The sequence below is a fragment of the Juglans microcarpa x Juglans regia genome, chromosome 2D, assembly GCF_004785595.1.
Source record: "Juglans microcarpa x Juglans regia isolate MS1-56 chromosome 2D, Jm3101_v1.0, whole genome shotgun sequence".
Classification (NCBI taxonomy): Eukaryota; Viridiplantae; Streptophyta; class Magnoliopsida; order Fagales; family Juglandaceae; genus Juglans; species Juglans microcarpa x Juglans regia.
This window is the reverse complement of record NC_054596.1, coordinates 16910962-16935559: the sequence shown is the minus strand read 5'-3', so window position 1 is coordinate 16935559 and position 24598 is coordinate 16910962. Positions and strand designations below refer to the sequence as shown.

The 24598-nt window shown below is 38.4% G+C and overlaps 4 protein-coding genes across 5 annotated transcripts; 1 reads left to right on the top strand and 3 right to left on the bottom strand.

Annotated features, from left to right (window-relative positions):
- Positions 1-9579: 9579 nt before the first annotated feature.
- On the bottom strand, positions 9580-12843 carry LOC121248614 (plant UBX domain-containing protein 3). The gene is made up of 4 exons (XM_041147131.1): positions 12135-12843; positions 10750-11038; positions 10192-10287; positions 9580-10099 (listed from the first exon to the last, which is right to left on the bottom strand). The coding sequence occupies exons 1-4, from the start codon at positions 12656-12658 to the stop codon at positions 9716-9718; spliced, it is 1293 nt and encodes a 430-aa protein (XP_041003065.1). The 5' UTR covers positions 12659-12843; the 3' UTR covers positions 9580-9715.
- Positions 12844-14663: 1820 nt separating this feature from the next.
- LOC121248617 (glycine-rich RNA-binding protein 4, mitochondrial) lies at positions 14664-17135 on the bottom strand. Of its 2 annotated transcripts, none has more exons than XM_041147134.1 (5): positions 16854-17135; positions 16666-16734; positions 15875-15981; positions 15677-15768; positions 14664-14968 (listed from the first exon to the last, which is right to left on the bottom strand). In XM_041147134.1, exons 1-4 carry the CDS (start codon positions 16981-16983, stop codon positions 15685-15687), a joined length of 390 nt encoding a protein of 129 aa, XP_041003068.1. In that variant the 5' UTR covers positions 16984-17135; the 3' UTR covers positions 14664-14968; positions 15677-15684. The 2 variants fall into 2 exon arrangements, with proteins under 2 accessions (XP_041003068.1, XP_041003069.1); XM_041147135.1 differs by having other exon boundaries at positions 14664-14752.
- Positions 17117-20180, top strand: LOC121248618 (50S ribosomal protein L30-like). Its single transcript, XM_041147136.1, has 3 exons — positions 17117-17243; positions 19269-19475; positions 19564-20180. The coding sequence occupies exons 2-3, from the start codon at positions 19284-19286 to the stop codon at positions 19684-19686; spliced, it is 315 nt and encodes a 104-aa protein (XP_041003070.1). The 5' UTR covers positions 17117-17243; positions 19269-19283; the 3' UTR covers positions 19687-20180.
- On the bottom strand, positions 20159-22818 carry LOC121248612 (protein NRT1/ PTR FAMILY 6.4). The gene is made up of 5 exons (XM_041147128.1): positions 22658-22818; positions 22436-22556; positions 22128-22345; positions 21508-22055; positions 20159-21135 (listed from the first exon to the last, which is right to left on the bottom strand). Exons 1-5 carry the CDS (start codon positions 22658-22660, stop codon positions 20241-20243), a joined length of 1785 nt encoding a protein of 594 aa, XP_041003062.1. The 5' UTR covers positions 22661-22818; the 3' UTR covers positions 20159-20240.
- Positions 22819-24598: the final 1780 nt, after the last annotated feature.

Genomic DNA, 24598 nt, shown 5'->3' with positions numbered 1-24598 from the left:
TGCTTTTTATCTCTTTCCCTCCATTTGTTTTAAGTCATTTCTTTACTTTTTCTCTCCTGACACCTTGTTTTTTCTTGTTCTATGTCAAATCCTATATTTTCCTCTCCTGACATTACTTTCTCATGCCTTCTGGCACTTCTATGCCTTACTCCTTTCTTGTCCCCTCCCTTTCTCTCATATTTTACCTTCTAGTGAGTCTCCCTAATGGCTAGGTCGAGGAAATTCCATAGGCAAGAGAAAAATCTCCTTATAGTTAGAATATATTTTTTTAATATAATTTTTGTTTTGAGATTTGAAAAAATTGAATTGTTTATTTTATTTTAGGTGAGAATTTGAAAAAATTATAATTATTAGATGAGATAAACTGAGTTGAGAAGAATTATGAAAACAAACGTCAATGTTTGTACCAATTATTTGTAATTTGTAATTTAGTGCAACTAAGATCTCATTTTAAAGTTTAGATATTAATTCGTCCGGTCCGTAAAATGGAACAAAGCTATCATTAATATAAACATAAATATATGTTTAAAAAAAAAGAATACCCTTCACATTAAAATGTATCATTGAAAGGATATATAGTTTCATCTTTTTAACATATTTTTGTTCAATTTATAAGCAGCTTTCTATGGTATGAATTAATTTAAAGATTTTAAATAATTAGGATCCGAATTGCATAAAAAATGACATGATAATTCACTTGAATAGAATTTAATTCATATTTATGTAAATTTAATTCATCTCTGAGATCCTAGAGATAAGACATGTTGATGGATTTCACCATTCTTTTTGTGGCCGGTTAAACGAAAATGCAAAATAAAGTGATGCAGGACAATCTCACTCAATCAAATGAGGCCCGTGTCTATGCTATTATATTTATATGAGGAAAGATTTACACTTATGTACATTGTGTTTTACATAGAAGGAAAGACATTAATGCTCTGTAACCGTGACTTAATTTATGGGATTCTTCTCTTCAACATCTCCTCTCAAGTTGAGCGGAAGGGAACGAACACTTGGACTTGTTTTCGTACAAAGTGGTAATCTATTTCAATGTGTTTTGTTTGGACATGAAGGACTGGGTTGGCAGATAGATATGTTGCACAAAGGTTGTCGCACCAAAGGGTAGGACAGGTGAATGAAAAAATTCCAAGTTCATGGAGAAGAGATTGTAGCCATAGAATTTCGGAAGTTGCATTTGCCACAGCCTTGTACTTGGCTTCAATACTTGATCTAGCCATCGTAGGCTATTTCTTTGAACTCCAAGAAATTAGTGATTTTTCAAAGAAAACACAGAAACTTTTCGATCATCCAGGCTACCTGCCTAGTCAACATTCGAAAAAATAGAGAGAGCGAATGAAGAACTTGGTTGAAGTAGAAGTCCAAAATCAACAGTGTCTCAATAGTGAAGAATGCGCTTGACCGTCGTCCAATGTTTGTCAGTTGGTTTATGCATGAACTAGCACACTTTGTTGACCAAGAAGGCAATGTCGGCCCGTGTGAGAGATAAATACTGGAGTGCACCCAAAACACTCCGATAAAGAGTGTGATCGGAAAAAAGAAGCCACATCAAATAAGGAGAGTTGAGTGTTGGAGGCCATAGGAGAGTGAGCATCATTTGCATTTGTCATGTTGGTGCGACCAAGGAGATTGAGAATATACCTCTTTTGACTTAGTAACAAGCCATCAAGAGTGAAAATGGCTTCAAAAAAATGGAGAGGGCCCCATGTCCTTGACGGCAAAGTCCAAATTGAGAGATCGGATGAGGAAGAAAATGGCATCATCTAAAGAACCGATGATGAGAATTTCATCTACGTAGACGAGGACAAAAAGTCGGATGCCCTTGGATTTGCAGACAAATAGTGATGTATCAGATTTTGAATTTTGAAATCCAAAATCAATTAGTTTATCACTTAATCTAGCATACCAAGCATGTTGTGGTTGTTTGAGACCATAGAGTGCTTTGTTCAGTCAGCATACATGAATGGGAGATTTCGGAACAATGTAGCCTATCGGTTGGGACATGTACACCTCTTTAGATAAGAAACCATGCAAGAAGGCGTTTTGAATGTCAGTCTGTCAGATGGACCAGTTCTGAGAGATGGCGAAGGCAAGAACCAATTGGATTGTAGTTGGTTTGACAACGGGGCTAAATGTGTCATCATAATCAATACCAGGCTGCTGGTGATAGCCTTTGGCGATCAGTCAAGCCTTGTGATGAATAGGTGTTCATTTGGAGTCCCGTTTCACACGATAGACTCATTTGTTACCAACTAGATTCATGCCTTCCTTGTATGGAACCAGTGTCCTGGTGTCATTTTTAATTAGAGCCGAATGCTCCTTATCCATGGCTTGACTCCAAGGTTCATGCTTAGCTGCTCATGAATAACAGCCAGGATCTTCGAGGACTTGAGAAAGGTTAGTAATAAAAGCATTAGGAGAAAAATAAGAGATTTTGCCATCATTAAACATCTTGGGTTTAAAAATGTGATTTTGTGCCCAGGTACGCATAGGAGGAATGCGTGGAGAAACAGGACTTGGAGAAGGATTTTCTAGCGGCGTGGATTGTGCTCAGGAGTTAATTGAGTGAGCTGGATAATTATCAGAGATGGATTGGGAAGGAGCAGAAGCATTGGAGGGAGATGAGGAGTCGGTTGAAGTTGAATCTGTAGCCGAGATGGATGAAGTGATTTATGGAGTTTTTGAATTAGAGAATGATGGAGAGTTGACTGGAGAGATTGAAGGCACTGAATGATTTTGAGCCAAATTAGGAATGGTGGAAGAAAAATGATATTCGGTGGGACTGAAAAGGAGTTGGTTGGCATTTACTTGATGTTGAGCCAAAATTAAATGGGATGAGGAAGTAGTGGGATTTGATTGAATGCCATGGAGATTTGTCGATGCAGCTAAGGAATTTTGAGGAGATCTTGGTATGTGTTTTTGGAGAGGAAAAGGCAGTTGTACCGTGGGTGTATGTAGGAGAGGAGGTTGACTTGAATTAAAGTGAGTTGAAAAAGGAAAACTTATTTCATCAAACACAACATGACGTGAGAGATAGATTTTCCCTGTGGATAAGTCCAAACATTTCTATCCTCAGTGGTTGTTGCTAAAGCCAATGAATACACACCTTTTAGAGCAAAAATCAAACTTGTGATTGTTGTAAGAACATAGATAAGGCCAGAAAGAACAATTAAACACAACATGGTAGAATAATCAGGCTTAGTTCGGAAAATTTTTTCAAAAGGAATGAGAGAACCCGAAGGTGAGGTGGGTAACCGCTTGAAAATATAAACAGTCATGTGAAAGGCACTATCCCGATGAGATTTTGGCACAGATGAGTGGGATAGGAGAGAAAGACCACTTTCAATGATATGGCCGTGTTTGCGTTCTCCGGACCCATTTTGTTGGGAGGTATGAGGACAAGTAATGCGATGTGTAATGTCGTGTTGGCCAAAGAATGTGCTGAGAGATTGAAACTCACCACTCCCCCTCCCCCCCCAAAAAAAAAAAAAAAATAGTTTGAACACATTTTATCTTTTGGTTAAGTAGTCTTTCAACATGTTTTTGAAAAGAGATAAAAATTGGCAAGACCGATGATTTGGTAGGAATTGGAAAAATTCATGTGAACTTGTTGAAATGATCAACAAATGAAACATAGTATTTATTTCTATTTTCAGACGTTACAGGAGAAGGACCCTATACATCTAAGAATATTAAATCTAAAGGACCAATGTAAATTGTATTCGAAGTTTTAAAGGGAAGTCTATGGCTTTTACCCTGTTGACATGAATTATAGACAACTAGTTGTTTATTTGAGGAGACATGAAGTAAAGCAGTAGAGGCGAGGTGCTTGATAGTCTTGTATGAGGCATCGCCAAGACGAGAATGCTAGATATCCAAAGGAACAAGCTGACAAGAGGAGCTTGGAGAGATGAAGGAGATGATGGTGGACATGTGAGACGGAAAGGGTAGAGCCCAGCTTCAGTTTTGCCTTAGAACAGGAGCTTATGCATGCATTCATCCTTCACAAAAAAACACCCGGCATGAAATTCAATAAAAACATTGTTGTCAGCTGTGAACTGACTACCAAAAATGAGATTTTTCTTGATATGAGGTACGTGTAAACTGAATTTAATTTAAAATTAGAATGGGTGGAAAGAGGATGGTAGAACCAATACGTTTAATAAGCAAATTTGTGCACCAAGATTTGCCTAATTTGGAAATGGTTATGCACCAAGATTCAAATTTTGGAAATCATTGGTGAGGTGATTAGTGTCTCTGGTGTCTGTGTACCAGTTGAGATCACTTTCAGATTGAGGTTGAGTAGTAAAGGCTTGCATGTTTGGTTGTGAGCCTTGGTAGGAGAGATCGAGGCGATAATAACACTGTATGGTGGTGTGGCCAGTTTTGCCACATACTTGACAAACTGGACAGGAACTAGAGGGTTGAGAGTGAGAGCCATGTCCACGACCACGACCATTTGGTGAGGAACGATGGTTGGGACCTCTCCCACGGCCACGATTCTAATCATTCTTAGTAGCTAGGTTGGCAGAGTCAATGGAGATATCAATTGCTGCATTTTATTGTTCAAGTTGAAGCTCAAAGTTTAAGAGATGTGCAAAAGCATCATCTAGAGAGAATTGATCCACACGGGTGGAGATAGAGGTGACTATGGCATTGTAGGAGTTGTCTAGCCCAGCCAACAGATAGGTGAGTCTCGGAATCCCGCAGTGGTTCACCGATTGCAGCAAGAGTATCATCATCACTCTTTACTTTTTGATAGTAATTTGACATAGACATATTGCCTTTCTTCAGAGTAGACAATTGAAGTCGGATGGTTAGGACACAGGCTTGGGCATGATTGGAGTACATGCACTTGAGGGCACACCATACCTCTCTAGAGGTCTCGAGTCTGACCACGTGTGTGATGATGGGCTTCGAGAGTGATGACATGAGAGCCCCAAGGATCACTTGATCCTGATTGTACCATTGCAGGTATGCTAGATTGACTATTGGTGTAAGATCACCTTATGTAGTTAGGAGACGGGAAGGGCTAGAAATGGTGCCATCCACATAGCCAAAGAGTTGTTGGGTAAGGTAGAATCTGGGCATGACAGATAAAGTAATTATTTTTTGTAAGTTTGATAGTTACCAAAATCTGCAGGTTGAGGGGTGCTGTTTGGGAGGGAGAGCTTGATGATACAAAGGAGGTGGTGGAGGCCATTCGAAAAAAAAAAGCAGACGTTTTTCTTAGAGTGGATGTGATACCATAAACAGAAATGCAAAATAAACTGCACCCCAGTGAGGCGAGCTAGGCAAGCTTTTCTGCATCATCATATTGTTCAACACAAACTGTACCCCAAGTAATAAAGGCCTAGGCCAAGCCTGCTAAACAAGGCCGCTAGGACAAGTCCTGGAAATGCCTAGTCGGGTTGATAGCCCAAGGACTCGCCATTTGGCATGGAGTGTAAAGCCACATGGGGAGGTGATAAACAGAGGTCCACGACGAATGGAGCATCCTGGCTAATTTGCAGACTGAACCTGCCCCCACCAGAGGGATTTGTCAAGATCTTCGAATGGTAGGTTGCATTAAATGCGGTAGGGCATCTCCTTGGGAGAGGCCTTCAGGACGGACACATCCATGTCAAGGAAAGTTAACTGAAACCCAAAGCAAGACACACCACATTAAATGCATAGATACACCCGCTCGGGAGAACGAGTTCGAGATAGGCTGGAATGTCCTGGAAATCCAGCGGGGTTACCGCATTATATGCAGTGGTATGTCCCCTCTGAAAAAAGATTAGCCATCAAACTGTTAATAAGCAGTGAACGAGTCACGAGACCCCCTAAAGGAGTGAGGGATACAAAAGGCAAAATGGAAAACATATACAGGTACATTGATCGCTATCTATCATTTTTCTCTCTTTCATATAGTCAATTATGATAACTCTAATGGGTACTAACTTAAACATCAGAGGTATCCCCGAGAGGAGGGGCCGTACTAGCTTCTCAGATTCAAGAGCGAACAAGTGGTCGGCGTGGAGTGGGTGCAGTCATGAGGGTGTGAAACTCGTCCCTAACACATCTTGGATTTTCATCTAAATGGGAATTATGGGATGCCATAAATGAACCCACATACCCCATGGAGGGAACAAATAGCATCGAGATTCTAGGGTTTGTTTTTCTTGAAATTTCGGAATAATAACTAACTAATTTATTAATTATATATAGTACAAGATCACTAAATACTATAGCGTGCGGCTACTATGTCACTCCATATTGACCGCTAGACTTACCGTCCAGCGTAAAAAGTTTCTTTTTTCTTTTCTTTTTTTTCTTTTCACATTTTTTAATACATTTAAATATTTAAAAAAAAAATATACCAATACACTTAAAATCACTTCCTTAATTATTAAGTAAAAAAAAAAAAAAATTTGACCAGCGGTCAAATAGAGTGGACAAAATGAAAAAGCAAAGTACTTTTTCCTATACCATATTAGGAAAGTCAACTATATCTCATCTCGTTCTCAAAAGTATTGGGGTGTGTTAAAATAGTTATTTGTCTCAACATTTTTGTTGAAATTTAAAGACAAAAACACACACATGCACACACACACGCATATATATATATATATATATATATATATGTATCCATTTGGCGGACGACATATTACCAATTATATATTAATCCAAGTACAGTAGTACTCATAAAGTTGACGCTTTAGCTCTTAATTAAAAAGAGGAGTACTGTGATTAGACAGACAATAAATGATTAACATCGATAATTAAGCGATATACATCGTGCGCTAATAATAGTAGTGGAGAATGCAGTTCGCTCGATCGGCTGATTACATGCATGCAACATTTCTATCTTCTCAGCATGGCATTAAAAAAAGAGTGTAAGAATTGACGTGTTTTCTATTAAAAAAATGCAAACTTTAGTGCTTGCCTAAACTGGATATCTAAACCACACATCACTTATGCTAAAATTTCTATCTATTAATTATTGCTTTGGTAGTGGTGTTTAACTTTATCGCGTACTGCGGCCCGTCCGAAATGTTGACGATAAGCTCTGGTTGTCATTTCGTTATATAGATAGATGAGAAATTTGTTAATAACAATTAAATGATTTAAATTAAAAATATTTTACGAGGTTTTAAAAGTAGATAAAAAAATTTAAAAATTTAAAATATTATTATAATATAATTTTCTAATATTATTTTTGTATTATAATTTGAAAATTTTAAATTATTTTTTATGTTTTGTTCGAAAGTTTGAGAAAGTTATAATGATTAGATAATAATTAGATAAAATTTAAAAATTAAAAATTAAAAAATGTTAGTGTTTAAATGATATTTAAATATTAATATGAGATGAGATAAAACAATATAAGATGGGTTTAGACCATCTGTAAATAATAAAATCAAATGAGACCTAAGTCACAGACGAGATGATGTTATGGATGAAATGCAAGAAATACTGATTATTAGACCCGTATAAGCAAAAAAGATTAGGGCAAAGAAGAATTTATATTCCGCTGATTTTAATTATTATATTTTTCATAATCTTTTAATGCGATATTAAATAGTTTAAAAGTATTTATTAATTTTATTCATCTTCCAATCAATTTAATGATATGTAGCATTAAATGACTCAGAAGTGTTTATGATAAAGATAAAAGATAGTTAAAATTTGAATAGGCCAAATAGCATTCGAAGTTGTTTACAATATCTTGATTATTCGCATTTGACACATTCCACAGATTTTCTCAAACACGAAGTTGGGAAGGAAGGAAAGATAATTCACTCATTATGGTGTAAAATGGAAAGAAGGGCCCTCGGCAGATATGGGTTTGAGGACTCGGAAATGAAATTTTGAGCGCCAGTTTGAGCTCCCAGGAGTTAGTAGATACTTGGGCTTTGTTTGAATTTATTATTATTATTTTTTTTAAGAAAAATCGTCATCATTTATTAATAAAAAAAATTTACATTCATGATCTGATATGTACAGGAATACCTACATATCAACCATTATCTCATAAACCAATTAATACATTTAGAGATCTACCAGTATACTATTTCTTTTTGTAACTGATCTAGTCTTCACTACTGCTAATACTCTTTACAGACACACGTCCAAGAAACAACATTCTATCTAAACAAAGGCTTAACCTCACCTTTCATAGAAATAGATGACTCAACTTCTACAAATAAACGCCCAAGAGACGAACTTTTTTTTTTTACTAAACAATAAAGAAAGCAGTAAGATAAATGTGAAAAAGGACGGATTACAGTTGGAACCAATTTTGATAGATTTCGAAATCAGTGATGGCGCTTGAAGGCACCACGCTTGTCTCTTTTCAACCACAAAAGTCAAATCTGAAAGATTCGATGGTGGCGATTCCAGTGATCCGGTATGTGTGGCAAGAAAAGCTGTCGAAAGGGGTCGCACATGAGGCCCACACACAGTTTTGAGAGACTTGTGAGATGCAGTGATTTTTGCCAAACCTTCACTATCCTCCAAATGATTTGCAGCCTGAGTCTTTTTGTGCTACGTGTCTCTCAAGAGTTGACGGTAAATTATAGATCTATTTTTTTCGGCATTAAAGTTAAAAAAAAAAAGGTATCTTGATAGACAAAGTAGATTGCTGGAGAAAGGCGGTGAAACTCAAATCTAAAAGCTTTTTACGAGATAGAGAGTTTGCCTAGGCCCCTCGTCCCAGGAGTTAGTAGATGGTTGGGCTTTGTCTGAAACTTGAGCAGGATGAAGGAATATTTGAGAGATGCAATTATTCGGACATATACGGCGTTGGGAATGAGGAGAAACCCTTTACGAGAAGTGCTCCATTTCCATTGACAACTAAAGAAGCACAATGAACTGTTGGATTATTTTATTACATCAAATTGATGTATCTTATCTAATTAGTGGTTGGGTGGATACTAATCAGCACGATTGTATATAATATTACTTTTTTAATATACCTTACCGTAATCAGAAAGGATGAAAAAACTTAAAAACTAAGTCTAGGGATTGCATCAAGAATGAACAATTTAGCCTTCCCTTCGCCCCCATACATATCTGTAAAGGACAAAGAAGAATACAGTTGCCCAAGATGTATACAACTCTCATCAGCTGCACTTGGCACAAAACGTACAGCTTCTGTAGCTTGCTTCTTGATGCCATATTAGGGTAGCGATACAAGTGTTGCAGTAGGCTGAATCCTTTCGAATTGATATCCATTTGAGACAACCATGGGCTATAGTTCAATCACCAATCGGGTTTTCTTCTCTCAGCCTACGCTATATACGCAGCCTGTCTTAAACCCAGACCATGGCACGATCGCAAGTGGAACGTTCCTAATCAGAAACCTTTTGCCGGGTTGCCCCAGCAAGCCAACAAGGATTTATCACTTACTACCAAGCATTCATTACTATTTACTAATTCTGATAGGATCTCACACCTTCCCCACACCTTCCCCAACCAGTGGTCTCACATAAGTGTAAAAGCTTGGGAGGAGAATGATCAACCAGTCAACTACTTTGGATGAAACAGCAAATGGGTGGATCTTTGCTTCAGAGAATATGTATTCAATGGGGGGAAAGCTTATGAATCAAATCCCTAACGAAACAATTTATGTACAACAATGAACTAGAAAGTCTTTATCATGGTTGTATGTGAGATAATTCAATGCTAAATAGGTTAGCACCGATGCAACCAGCTAGAACTTCTGGATGACAACTGAATTGGCAATGCCGGCCTGGTCTATAATCTGGTCCAGATCGACAAGTTGTTTTGGAGGGAACCCCATTGTCAGCAGTTGGTACGTTCCAACTCCACCAGGTCTTGATGCATCAATAAAATCGTGGATGTCTCTGATTGTATGGTCGAGGTTGAATCGAGAAACGATGCGCGTACCATCAGCCAATCTTAGCTGAATAGAAGTTGATGGCAATGACTCATCGACCACTAAACCCATTGATGGCAATGGAGTAATGTTAGAGGAAGTGTCAGCAACAGTGGGTTCAGATGTTGCAGGGGTGGTAGCTGTGCTACCTAAAGTTCTTCCTACTCCCCGAAAAGGTATGCGGCGCTTTGCCGGCTCCTGAAGTAAAGCAATAGGACAAACAGAACAGTAAGAAACACATTCGGAAAGAAACAAAAACAAAGGAGATCTGGGGAGAAATAGAGACATACAGGGTAGTTTTCATCCCGCTTCACAAGATCAACATGTACAGCAGTTCTGCTATCTGGGGCTTCAAGCTCCTCTGGACACTCAGACTCCTTGATGCTCTGGCATTGAGTTACAATTGATCACAAGGAAACATCTCTACTAGAATAGATTGCTAACAAAACGGTACAAACAAGACCTTCCATAAGAGAACAATTTGTACCCATTTTAGATTTTGTAGAATAAGTAGGATCTCTTAAAAGATAAGACGCCAAGTCAGAAAATGTGGAATGGGAATACGTGAAGGGAAAAACTGGATCAGAAAAACATGCACATCATCAGCAACCCTAATAAGTTAATTCTATATGCAACTTTTCATCCCAAGAAGTTTTTGGACTTCTTTTTTATGAAATTTGATGGAAAAAAATTTGGGTTTTGGCATCATATAATAACTATTAAAACAAGGTCAAATAGAATATCTAACTCTCATGAACCATAATAGCACAAAACCAAAATTAAAGCATAAAGTATTATGACTGATGTCTGTCAACACCACTCTGAATGGAACTTCATTACAATAATACCTCCAAGAAGGATGCATTTGCAGGATCATCAAACCTTCGCAAAGGACCATTATCCACAGAGAACCCATTTCTCCAAAAAGTGATAGTGTGATTGACAACTTCAGGTGGCTGAAGTGCAGATGACACTGTACCTCCTGAGAGTAATTGTGCCGTTCCAGTGAAACTTTTTGAGCTTGAAGATGGTCGAAGGTGATCAGCAGGTTCTTCAATAGCAACCTGTCTGGCTCTATTGAAAATTGTATCCACATCATTACCCTTGGGCTTTGTAGGATCTTGGACCAGCATTCCACTGCAACCAGAAGTGGATGGATTAAAACTAGCAATAACTGTTGTACAAGATGCAACAAAAATATTTAGATTTAGCAACAAAAACAATAGTGATCTTGTTAATAAATGCCTTGAAATTGCAATCGACAAACCTAATATGAATATTTCTGGTTGGAGAAAAAGAGGATATAACACCAGCTTGGTGACAGCAGGATCTACTACACTTATGAGTGCATATAATAAACTAAGCCATAAAGTATAGTCAATATTAAACTACCTCCAATTGCGTCCAGTGAGGCTTGTTTTCTTATTAAGGTTATGAGGCTAAAAAGGTGCTATGGAATCTCCCAAAGAACCTATTTTCCTCACAGATGGAAAATAGATAGAAGTGAAAGAACACAGATAAAACCTTTCATGAACAACTTAATTGTTTGATACCAGATAGTTTTGACTACCGGGAAGTGGATATAGAACTGGATTTCTTCAGTAGAAAGTTTTGAGGTCTATCCTGATGATAAAGTTTTCCCTTTCTCATAGCTGGCGGGGGGTTTCTTTAAGTCATACTTCAATTCATAGTTCATCAGATGCTTATGCTTCTATTCTCTTTTTCTGCAAAAGACATACATCTCTTGATAAACTAGACTACAATGCCAATTCCATGTTCGTTCTTACTACTTTTTACTCATCAAAATTTCACACAAGAATATATCTTTTTAAGATAATCAACAAGACGACTCTCCACACAATAAAATAAACTTGCTTATATACACTATGATCCCACACAGATCTAAGATCTAAGCTCCTCAAAGTTACGGATTCTGAGAGTCAACTCAAGCGATGGAAAACACAAACAAGACCATTTCATCAATACGATACAAAATCTTCACCTTCAACCAAACCCAATTATTTAGCTGAAAACATAGTAATCATTGTCATCTATTCAATCACAATGGACTCTGTTTATCAACATATCAACATCTTGTATATACTCAATATATTTGCAATTGGTGTTGCATTTTCTGTTATTCTCAAGTAACAGTCGAAATTTGAACTTCCTTCACAATCAGCGAAAAAAAATCGAGTAGGAAGAACATAAACGAATAAATAAAATAGAGTACCTCTTCTCGCCACCGGTGTAGTACTCCTGAGGCTCATCGGAGTCGTCACTAATATCAAACTCATCCGGAGCCGACCGGTTCAGATCGGAGAGCGTACGGACGTTACCACGTGTAGTACTACGGCTCCGGGATGACCTGTTGTTCTTCTTCTGCTTCCTCTTTCCCCGCTTCGACCGGAGTTCGTACGGAGCCCTAGACGGCTTCGGGGACGCCGATCGGGACCGCGACCGCGAGGGAGAGTAGTCGGGCGACTCCGGCTCCGAATGTGGCGACGGGGAGCGTGGGGGAACTGTCGGGTGCGTAACGACAGCGTCAGTTTCTGCGTTAGCGTGGACAACGTCTTCGTCGTTGTTGGTGGGGTCGTCGAGGAAGGTGGAAACGGCGGCGTCGAGGTCGAAATTGTGGCTCTCTAAGAAGAAAAGGGCTTCTTCTCTGGACGAGGAGGTGATCTCACAGAAAGCTGCGACTAACCCTTCGTTGTTGTTATTGCTGTTTGGATTGGCCTCTTGAGCTTCGCTTTCCATGGTTGGAGGAGAGAACGGGAGTTTTCTGAGCCTTCTTCAGCCTTCAATCGACAATCGGATTGCTTGAAAGGGAGGTAAATAATAACCTTGTACGTTACCTCTAGCTCTTTTCCTCTAGCTCTTTTAAACGGTATATACCATTGGGAGTCTGTGACTCTATTAAACGGTGTCGTACTATAGTCCACCTTCACACACTTCTAAACGGTATATACCATTGGGAGTCTTTGGTGAATATATAATCTTCCTGATCTTTACAAAATGTTTTGATCATTGGTGTATGAAAATTCTCTGTTATCTTCTAATTATCTTAACATATGGGTCTTGCATTGAAAAATAAAATCCATGATAATATCTCTCATATGGGCCGAGTTAGCTTTATTGTTTCTTATATGAGTTAAGAAAACAAAACACTATAAATGTTAAAATGTGTTAAGAAATTATCTCATATTGTCTGTAAACAAGATCTTTGACATGTTTATAAAGAATGAATAATTATTTTTTGTATAACCGATTTTATAAGATGAGTTAGATCCAATTTCTTCAAAATGCATCAAACCATATTGAAAATACATTTAAAAGCTAAAAGAAAAGAAAAAACTTAAAAACTTTATAACCTTCACTGTGAGCTTTAAATGACGAATATCTATATTAACAGAAATGCTATGTACAACCGGTATACACAATTTTTGTGTAACCGACTGACAAACTGGATCCCACTTTATACCTTTCCTCTCTCTTTCTCTCCCCATTCCTTTTCCCGTCTATCAATGAAAAAGTGAAAAACTTGATTTAGTGCCGACCTGCCAATGAAAAAGCCTTTCTCTCCCCTTTCCTTTTGCTGCCATTGTTTTTCGATCCCGTCTTTCAAACAAAAGCTGGTCAAAGCTCAAACACACAAAGACAAGGTTGGCTCAATTTGATACGTTAACATTTCACAATCTCATTTTTATTGATTCGAACATCTGCAATCTCCTTCCTCTCCACTTCATTCCACACTAACACAGTTCATCGGGGGTATTACAATCTTTCACGCTGATGCTAACGCCCAACATCTAGCATTCTCTTTGTAAGTTCCTCTGTAAATCTCTTCACACTCTCTCTGAACCCAAATCTTAGGTCTTTGGAGAAGAACAAGAGCAGGCCAGTAAACCCCCTTCGTCTGTAGTCTACGCACCTCTTGAAGCTTCTTCTTTGTCTCTTTCTAGACTCAGTCACAACTGTCATGCATTGATCACTCTCTTTCTGATTTTTGTTCTTGGCACCGGAGAGTAGAGAAGAGTGACATCAAAGTAGGAGGGAAATGGCGCTAGCCGTCAACAAGTCCGGGAGGCCCTTCATGGCAATAAAGGGGGAATGGGAGAATGAGTGAAATCTGAGAGAGAGAATGACAGGAATAAGAGGTAGGAAAAAATTGAGGGGGGGGGGGGGGGGGGGAGGGGGAGAGACGAAATGAAGAGAGAAGGAGAGATGCTAAAAAATAAAATTTTTTATTCACCGGGTTACGCAACGGTTGTAAGTAAAATTTTTCCTATATTAATGCTACACAGAAGAATGGCATTTTTTTGCGCTAATATAAGTCGCGCAGCGCTCCCTTAGAAATTTATTCGACAACTACAAATGATGTATAATCATCTACTTTATGTCTCACTCTAAGCCCAATGAGAACTCTGAGGATATCTCTGTTTGAACTTAATTGTTTTGTTTCGTCAGTCAGTATACCGAAACCGGGAGCACTCGACCAGAAACAGCTTACACTTAAAAATATAGTAGGATTAATAGGGACATAACCAAGAAGAAAAACTTCAAGTAGGACCCTCCTCCAATACCGAGTCTCTTATTTTTCCATCATCAACAGCAGTGAATGGCTGGCTGGCACTTCCAAGATGCCATCTGCACACTACGAGTCTACTAACTTCGGCCTACCCAATAGTTGTCCAAACTAATGGTATAAAGAAAAAAGTATTCAGGAACATACATGTGTATTCAAATGGTTTTACCCCAAGAATTAAAGCAGATTCACCTTCTTACAATTCCTTCCGCATTAATATATAAGAAACACGTAGTATCAGAAAGCTTAATGTTCTCTCTCTCCTCCTTGAGAAACAATAAATTCATGGGTCAAGATAAAAAGAACATGAAAATAAGAGATAAAACGACATCTTAAAACCTCACAGGCTTAGAACTTAGAAGGTTGGAAGCCTATCATCCAGTTTATTGATTCTCTGAGTGAATGAACGAGGTATAACAGAAGTTTTAAGTTCGACATACTCCAAATCCCTGGCTAAGATTAATCCCCTGCATACCTTTCGCCTGTAAACCAGTCTTAAACAAATCGCGAAAATTACACAAAGTAGTACAACAAAGAACCAAGCAATATGTATTTATTAGTGTAGCAAAGAAGAGAAACTTGTTTCCACTATGTACGGAAGACACGTGTGGGCACACACACAAACACAGAAACTAAAAGAAAACTGGCACTTTGAGAAGGCCTTGGAGCGTGTGTGCAGCAACGATCACATGTTAAACTAAACTGGAGCATGATTTAGAAGATCAAGAGATAGACTACCAACTCCCTTCTGTGCAAGAAAGCATGTGGACACACAACGACATGCCTACAAGTGGCTCAATTAGATCTCATTAATTTATAGGTGTTTTTAAAGTGACACATAAAGGCTGCAGAAACACCAAGCCCAGTGAAATTGTCCTGAACAAAACCCATGATTAGCCTTAAACTGGATGATAGGCTTTCAGCCTACGAGGTGACTGCCTACCCCCTGCCCCAGGGGGGATACAGTGGGATCAGGCCAATGCTATTTGGCAGAGTGAGAGACAGAGAGTCAAAATAAAAGACCACAACCACCGGGAAGGGTACAATGGGGGCCAGGCCAATGATACCGCACGCACAGAGACGGGGAGATGAACAAGAACCAAAACCACTATTATATAAATCGCTATCTCAGCTCTCTTTTTTTGTCACTTCTCAATGCAAAACAAAAAAAAAAAAACTTAAAAGTTTACCAGGATGTTCAAGTAAGGCGAGGGACCACCACAGGTCCACCGCGAACCTTTTCAAGAGCAAAGCTTATCCTCAATGGCCTGCCTAACAGTGCCTACAACCAAAAACACCCTGATCAGTAGCAGTTATCACTTATCATAAAAAAAAAATATACACTAACGTGCGCTTCAAGAATATGATGATTATAAGCTGTAACTCACCTTCCCATCCATGGCATCCTTTGCACTTCGGGCGTCATCTTCTTTTGAAAAATCAACAAACCCAAAGCCTCTAGACCTACCGGAGTCTTTGTCATACACTATATTCACTAAAAATAAAACAGTAGCATGATTTAGAAATTGTGATTAATATGGATTGAAAAATAGGCCATAATCTGTATAGAAAATCTAAAGAAAACTGTAAGAGATTGAATCGAATGAACTCCTCAAGATACCTGTCTAGTTCTGATATCATTACTGTACACGATGAGAAGCACATATGTTTGTATTTTGGATATTGGGATGACAACAGATAAAGCATTAGGTGTCTCTATCATGGACAATTGGAGTACTAAATGAGTGTCTTCTGCCCTGATTACCGAAAGAAATTGACAAACAAGGTCATTTTATACTTAACTCCTTCGTGGAAGTAAGAAATCCCTTATAAAGAGGCCATTGATGCTCCTTTCACATATCTAGAAAGCACTTAAAAGCCCAAGTCTCAGCAAGCGTGTGCGAATCCATGAAGAGCTTAGGTCATGTCAAACGGCTCGAACATTAATGGGAATACTTTGAGGGTGCAATTCGTGAATTATGCGAACGTCAGTGAAATATAATACGTACTTGATTAGTTGATTGATACACTAAAAATTTCGGAGGAAAATTTCTCATTAGGTAGTAATGAAATTGAACCTTTCACGTAAGAGTGATCTGTTAGAGATCGTTCAGACCTTTAGTCGAATAACTTACGAACGATGAAAGAAAATGAAGTTCAATTCTAGAACAGATATTACCTCCAGTGACCTCCCCATAGGAAGAAAAAGCGTCCTTCAGGGACTTCTCTTCCACCGACCACGACAAGCCTGCAACACCCAAAAGCCATTATCATCATCGTATGAGCATGCTGCATACCAAAAGAACTAGGAAATAGAACTGAAAAATGTAAACTGGATGTGATTTCTGGAGGGACAGAGAGATGAACCTCCAACAAAGAGCCTATTCTTGCGGGAAGGAGAGGAGGGAGAGGGAGTTGAACAGTAATATCGTAGTGTCGAGACTGGGCTGGTGACCTTGGTTATTCTTCGAGCAAGGAACACCGTAGTTTTCTTCATTGTTGATAATGTTTTCTTCCTTTGTTCGCCGGCGGGTGGGGAGTTTTTTTTTTTTTTATTGAAAGAAAGAAATGAATTAATTGAAACGACGTCGTTGTTAAATATACAAAACGACGCCGTTTTAGAATCACAACTTGGGTTCCACAACTCTCCCCTCTTCCCCGCGCGGCTCTCTTCCCGTCTCTCGTCTCGGTCTCTCAGTCACCGTCTCTCTCTTCTCTGTCAACTCAGTGGCCGTCGCCGTAGCCGTCAATTTCATCGTAAGTAGCTCGAAACAAAAATAATTTATCTTAAAATCGGTCCATTCGTATAGATGTACTGAAATCGAAGGAGGTTGGGATTATGTTCAATGGACGATGGGATTATATTGAATGGATTATGGATGCTGTGAAGTTGGATTGCGATTTTTCTCCTTGGATGTTTATGCTATGCACATTTTAGGGTTTCGGACAGAAACCCTTAATTAGGTTAGGGGTTCAATCCGAGACCCTAACCTAATTTCTCGGTGATTTGTATATAAATTGGATGGATTAATTGAAATAATGGAATGGGAAACCGTGAAAAACTAAGAGAACTCAATGTTTTCACGAGGCAGATCTGTGTGAACAAAATTGGATCCTTTTCTTTTTCTTGTTCCTTTTTTTCCCATATTTTTTTTTAACTCCCTTTTTTCCCATATTAATGTGTTGCCGTAAGTCGGGATATATTTATATTTCTATTTGAGTGAAATTTTTGTGAGGAAACTTTTCTTAGGCCAATAAAATTGGTTTGGTATCTTTTTAACTAATTACCGTGTAAATTTGATGGCTTAACTGAGTTATTAAGTGGGTAATGATACATTATGAGATTTCATTGTTCTAGAAAGAAACATTTTTGTAGCAAATAGATTCTGTTTCCCCCCTGGGTCTTGTTGAGTCTAGAGTTGGGTTATGGATGATATGTCCATATAACTGTAGGCTGTGATGACGATATTTCTGATTTCCTTGTTGGATTTTTTCTCTATAACAGGCTACTAGTTTTAACAAAGTCTAGATGGAAAAGTAAAGTTTGAACGGAGAAGACCGCTGGTTATGCTTTGTTTGAACTTGAAGTATTAGGCAATACTTATCCCAAAATAATATATTAGGTAATGGTTTTTGAGGTCACAAGGAGATATATAAAATGAAAACAAATGTAGTTAAAATAATTTTGGTAGAGGGTCTAGTGTTTATTTCAGGCATGATGTTTGGTGTGGTGAGAGGGCCTTAAGTGTGTTGTCCCCACTCTCCTTCAGATTGCAAGTGATAAAGAGGCTATGGTGGCTGATTTGTTGGATTGCTCCCATGGCTCTACTTAGTGGAATGTTTGTTTCATGAGAGCAGCTCTGGATTAGGAATTTGGAACCCTTGCTGATTTTCTTGGTTTTCTATATGCTATGATATTAGTAATGTGGTGGAGGACGGGATGATTTGGACTCAGGTGGAAGTAAAAGATTCTCAGGCGATCCTTTTACAAAGCTCTTTCGGGTCATCATAGTAACCACTTTCCTTGGAAGAGTATTTGGAGATGCAAGGTACCTCCCAAGATTGCTTTTTTGGTTGGACTGCTTCCCTTGCGAAAAATTTTCACCGTTGACAATTTGAGAAATTGGCGTCTTATCATTATAGATTGGTGTTACTTATGTAAGAAAAATGGGGAGACTGTGGATTATCTTTTGTCACATTTAGAGGTGGCCAGGTTTCTAAGGGATGACATCTTCAACTGGATTGGTGTGGCATGCGTTATGCCTGGAAGGGTTGTGGATATTATTTAGTGTTGGAAAGGCCTTAGGGACAATACTCACATTGCTGCTTTGTGGAAAATGATTCCTCCTTGTATTATGCGGTGCTTGTGGATGGAGAGAAATGGTGCTTTGAAGATCGGGAGCGTTCCCTGGACGAGTTGAAGTGATTCTTTGTCAACACCCTATTTTCTTTGGCTTCTATCATTGTTTGTAATGGGGATAGTCTTCATAGTTTGCTTGTATCCATCACTGGTGCTTATTGGTTGCTAGGTGTATTCTGTGTATACTTCTTGTGTACTTGGGCTATGCCTTTATCCAGCAATACAGTTTTACTTGTTAAAAAAAGGTAAACTAATTTTGAAAATAAATGGTTTTTTAATAGGTATTTTACACGTAAGAAGAGAAACTCTACTTGAATAATTTTGAAAATAAATGGTTGTTGAGGCTTTCTTCATTTCCTTTTCATTTTGAACAAAGAGAAGTATATCGGATTAATGCTCTGGGATTGTTGTGGATTTTGTAGATCTTAAGTGAAGACATGAATGCATTCAAGGCTTACAAGGCCTGCGTCCCAATTGCATGGAGCCCTAACCTGTATATAAGTTTGGTGAGGGGCATTCCAGGGACCAGGAGACTTCACAGGCGCACTTTAGAGGCATTGCGTCTGCACAAGTGCAACCGAACCGTCATGCGATGGAATACTCCTACTGTCAGGGGAATGCTCCAACAGGTTTCAATGTAGCCCGCAATTCATTCATTACTTAAAATGTGTAATCTGGTACTTGGTTCCTGATTAGTAAATTTTATGATCTGATTAGGTCAAGAGATTGGTAGCAATAGAGACAAAAGAGATGTATAAGGCTCGCAGGCAAAAGGATGCAAACCACTGTGCTTTACGTCCCCCATTGGTCATAAGTCACTTACCTGCTCCTGCTAAATGATTCTTTTCAAGAGCATATTCACTTGTTCTGGGATCAGCTTTAAGCTACTTATATCTGGTTTGTTGTTTAAGGAACATTTTCCAGATATGTATTCTCTTGCCAATTTAGTAAGCTTGAAGCTTTTCTCAGTTTGCATAATTTTCTCAATGGACTTCGTGACATATTAAACTTTATATCATGATTGGCTCCAAATTTGTCTTGTGGTTCTCGTCAGGGAGCATGAATTGCGTTTAAATTGCTCAGAAGAAAACCTGCAACCGCGTACCTTTGTATTTGTATCTGCAATTCATTGACTGGTTTCTTTTGTCCAAATGTATTTAGTTGAACACTTCGGTATGGCATAATGACTGGTCACAAATGTGGCCTTTTTCAGTAATTTACAAAATAATAGGAGCAAAAGAACATGACTAACAACTATCTGATGATTCATGAGCATGTAACATGATTATTAGTTTTTTTTTTTTTTTTTCCCTTCTTCTTCTTGTAACATACTACAAAACTATTGAGCTATATCTAGGACCTAATAAACTGCAGTCCCCTTGAAAGCACACATACTAGGGTCCCTCCATTGCCGGAATACTAGCCTTCTCTTCCATTTTCTCCACTGTGACATCATTTGAAGTCTTAAGCTCGTTTTTGCCATCATCATTAATGCTAATGGAGTGCTGAACTTTGTACTGGTGTCTCGTTGCAAAGGCAAGAAAAGCAAAGAAATTCAGTGTCCCAAGCACCGCAAGTAGCCAGTAAAAGTTTTCTAACTTTGCCGCATTCAAATTGCTCCTGAGCCAGCTGTTCTTGGTCACTTTATCCACAATCGAAACCAACAAACTGCTAACAAAGAATCCCATCGAGATGGTGCTTAGGAAAAGCCCTGTGCTCATGGATTTCATCCTCTCTGGTGCCTCTCTAATGAAAAACTCAAGTTGTCCAACATAGGCAAAGGCTTCTCCCGCACCCACTAGGAAGAACTGAGGGACCAACCAGAAGGCACTTATTTTGCTATTATGTTGAACTGCAATTCCCCTCCGTTGTTTCTCAATAATCGCAGCAGCCACCATAGCTTCAATCGAGAAGATGAGCCCAACTCCAATCCTCTGAAGGCATGTGATTCCATGTAATTTGTGGGTGAGTTTTCGGGCAAGAGGTACAAAGAGTTTCTCGTTTAGGGAAGTAAAGAGGAGAATGGTGCTGATGAGAAAAGCGGAGAAACAGCCCGCAGGAATGGTGAAGGACCCAACTCTACGGTTCATGAAAGTGGCTTGCTCTATGGTAAAGGTAGTCATTTGAGAGTAGACTGTCCAGAAGAGGATACATGTGGACCAGATGGGTATGAGCCTCAGTACCATTTTCACCTCTTCAACTTGGGTCACTGTTGAAACTATCCAGGGGCTGTTTTTGGTTTTAGTGGCAGCAGCATACTCATCTAGGATTGCAGCCTTGTCAAGACATCTAACCATTCACATGCACAGGAAATTTTACACTTGTCAAATTCAAGGAAAATATTGTTGAAGAGTTCATATGTATGGGTTGCAGATTGGGTATGATTTAAATTATAAGGTTCAATCCAGTTCAGCGTATCATAATTTTTAGTGCTAAAGTTGATTGATCACAAGAAAAAAAAACAAGGGGTTCTGCAGAACTCAAAAATGAGGTAAAACTTTTAACTTTTACGTGGAAGGCTAAGGCCCCTCGGAAGGATGTGTCATTTTTTTACTGCAAAACAAGTTAGACAATTCTGAAAAGAGGTGGTGCTATTAAATGTCTGGATTAAGGTGAAACTTCATTATCTCCCTTAAATTAATGTTCTGAAGGCATACTTACTTGAACTTCTCAGTGTGTAGAACCTTGGCATTCTGGTATTCATTCAAAAGGCTGGGGTGAGAAGGGTAAGGAAGACCCCTTTTCTTCCATGCCAAGATTATGACCCTCCATATTACAGTTAAAGGACTCCCTTGAGGCTTCTTAAATCGGTACCATGGTGTCCCACAGAGCAATATAGCAACAGCAATGACCACTGTACCTGCTGAAATTCCATACCCCCACCCTCTTCCCACAGTATCTTGTATGTACACAAGAACTATTACAGCGAATAAGGACCCGATGCTAATGCCAAAATAGAACCTATTGAAGAAGAAGACCATGGCCTTTTCTTCCTTGGGGTCTCTATAGTCAAACTGATCAGAGCCAAAGCCGGAGACGTTGGATTTTATTCCTCCACCACCCAGTGCTATAGTGTAAAGTGCAGCATAGAGCAAAGCCAATTGCCGGCCGTTGACCTCAATACACTGATGTTGTTGATTTCTGTAGTTGTCGCATGGAGGGGGCCTCATGCTAGGAATGGTTGTTGCCAAAGTTAACATGATCACCCCTGGTGCAAGCAACATATATCAGCACTAATACTATAGATGGCTTGCAGTTCCTTATTATGGCTCGAAACTTACCACAGCAGTAATGGTTCCAAAGATGAAAACCGCCAAGTACCGACCGAGTTTAGCATCTGCTAAGAAACCACCAAGTAGGCCAAGAAGGTTGAGAGTGCCCATGAAGTTAGTCACAATGGTTGCAGATTTTGCTGATGAAATATGCAAACTTCCAACCAAATATGTCACTAAATTCATGGCTATGCCCATCGCACATATCCTCTCAGAGAGCTCGATTCCTGCATAAAAAATGGTGGGGTTTAGCAAGTGGCCTTAAGAATAATGTTGAGATACTTAAGATGTCAACATTAATGATGACTGTGGAACACCTAAGATGAGCCCTGCAGCAAGCCATCCTCCAGTCTTGGACTTGTCCACAGGGTTCCCTCGAAAATTAACCACAGTTCCATCATCTGCACCATCTTTATCTCCATGTGCAGTAACCAAAACCTGTGAAAGTTAAAATGATGAAGAAAGAGAGAAGCCATTAACAAAATGATAAAAGAATGCAGCATGGTCTGAATTTTGGAGTTGTGCCAGAAAAGAGTCACCATTTCTCCTCTTTTTGGGCCTGACCACGGGGAGAACAGAGATACAGAAATAGCAAGAGAGAGGGAAATGAATGAGTAATGGTGCTGCAATAGGTGTAGAGTTTAAAAGGACAGCAAAAGTACTTCTAGAAGTGCATGGTTAGGACCGAACTTAGCATAGGCTCCACAACTTTTGGTGAAGGATGAGGCTATGAACAGATACAAGTCATGTGAACTTTTGGAGCAATGTCATCTTGTGGTTTTGGTGCTTGCAGCCCTATTTTGTACAAAACAATTGAAAGTGACATTCCTTCATAAGAATTCTACTCCCATATCCCTTTATCATCATTATTAGAACGAGAAAGTACACAGTGAGACACTTGGACGGCAAAGTCATGCATGTGGGGCTGATCTTATCAACCCAGTTGCATTGCATGATAGATGGAGTTGAGTTGTTTTTGTCCTATAATTATATGGCCATCTTTGGTTGTTTGATTGGAGATTATAAAGTGGTTTTTCTGATAATTATAAATGTTGTGAAGTGTAATGAGACAACACATTTCGAGCCATTAACACATATGATGGTACCATTTCAGAAATAGGGCCAAATGCTTTATAAGGTCCAATATCAGCTTTAAATGGTCCCCTAAAACATATAATTGCCAAATCATATATTGTCAATCAATGCTACTGATGCAACAGAAAGGTATAATGTGATAACTAAATTGGAACGAATACTAAAACATATCATTATTTTAGAATTTATGAAACAAATGACTGGTTCAATACTTTCCTTGACATGCAGTGGAAATACCCTACATTTGAGAGTAGTTTGAACTATTGATTTACGTCATTGGAAGTAACCAATTAGGTTTATAATGAAATCTATAAATCGATCACTGATCCAATTTGAGCACCTCTATAGGATAGGTCTCAACAGAAAACTAAAGAATAATGACTGCAAGTGATTGAGTTCAATATTATTGACTCTAGAGATATAGTAATATAAAAAAGATAAAATTATTTCCGACAAAACTTGAAGCGCCCTTGTTTCAAAGAGAGACAGAATATTCACAATTCATTTGATGGTAAGAGACAAATTGAAAGCTAAAAAGTAGTAATACCTTTCTTTTTCACAATTATTTCATTGACACCTTCACCTCAATCTTCTGAGCACAATTAAGAACAACTTGTTGCCGACCAGTGGGTCTTGTGAAAATTCTAGTTTTGCAGAGTCTTATCGGAACAAGTAATTGCCTGATTTGTCATTATCGTACACTCTGAATACTGAATAGTCCAAAATGACACTAATAATCGTCTTCTTCAAGACATAATAGTGTGTATGAAATTCCTTTCTTTTTTTATCAAAAACAATTATTTTTTCTAGCACATCAAAACTCACAGCTTTCATTTTCCAATTACCATAAACTAGTAACTAGCTTCTTCAAATGCTGTCTAGTAAGATCGATAAAATAAAATAAAAAATAGATAAAATTTAATGACATTTCCTCTAGGGGGAACAAAAGAGTTGAATTAATACAGATGTGGGCTTTTTTTGAAGCTGTTAGTTGTATATTCCTCTTGAGAATTAATTAACCTTGACCCTGACAAGCTTTTAAAATCTAATTTATAGGTAAAAGGAATTTAGACATCTAGGGCAGGCAGTTTGTCTAACATTCATATTAACAATTTTAATTCTTATCAAGTAGAGTTGGAACATCAGAACATGGATGGATACAATTAGGTCTTATTTGGATGTTAATCTGAATTGAGATAAGTTGAGTTCTTTATAAATAGTAATGAGTTGAGATGATAGAATGAGTTTTATAAAAGTCACCTAAAATAAATTTAAATATGTTTGGATGTTAAAATGAGTTTAGATATATTTATAGGACGTTGAAAAAGATTGTAGGTCTCACGTGTAAAGAGGTGTTGAGTTGAAAAAGGTTTATGAGTTCTACA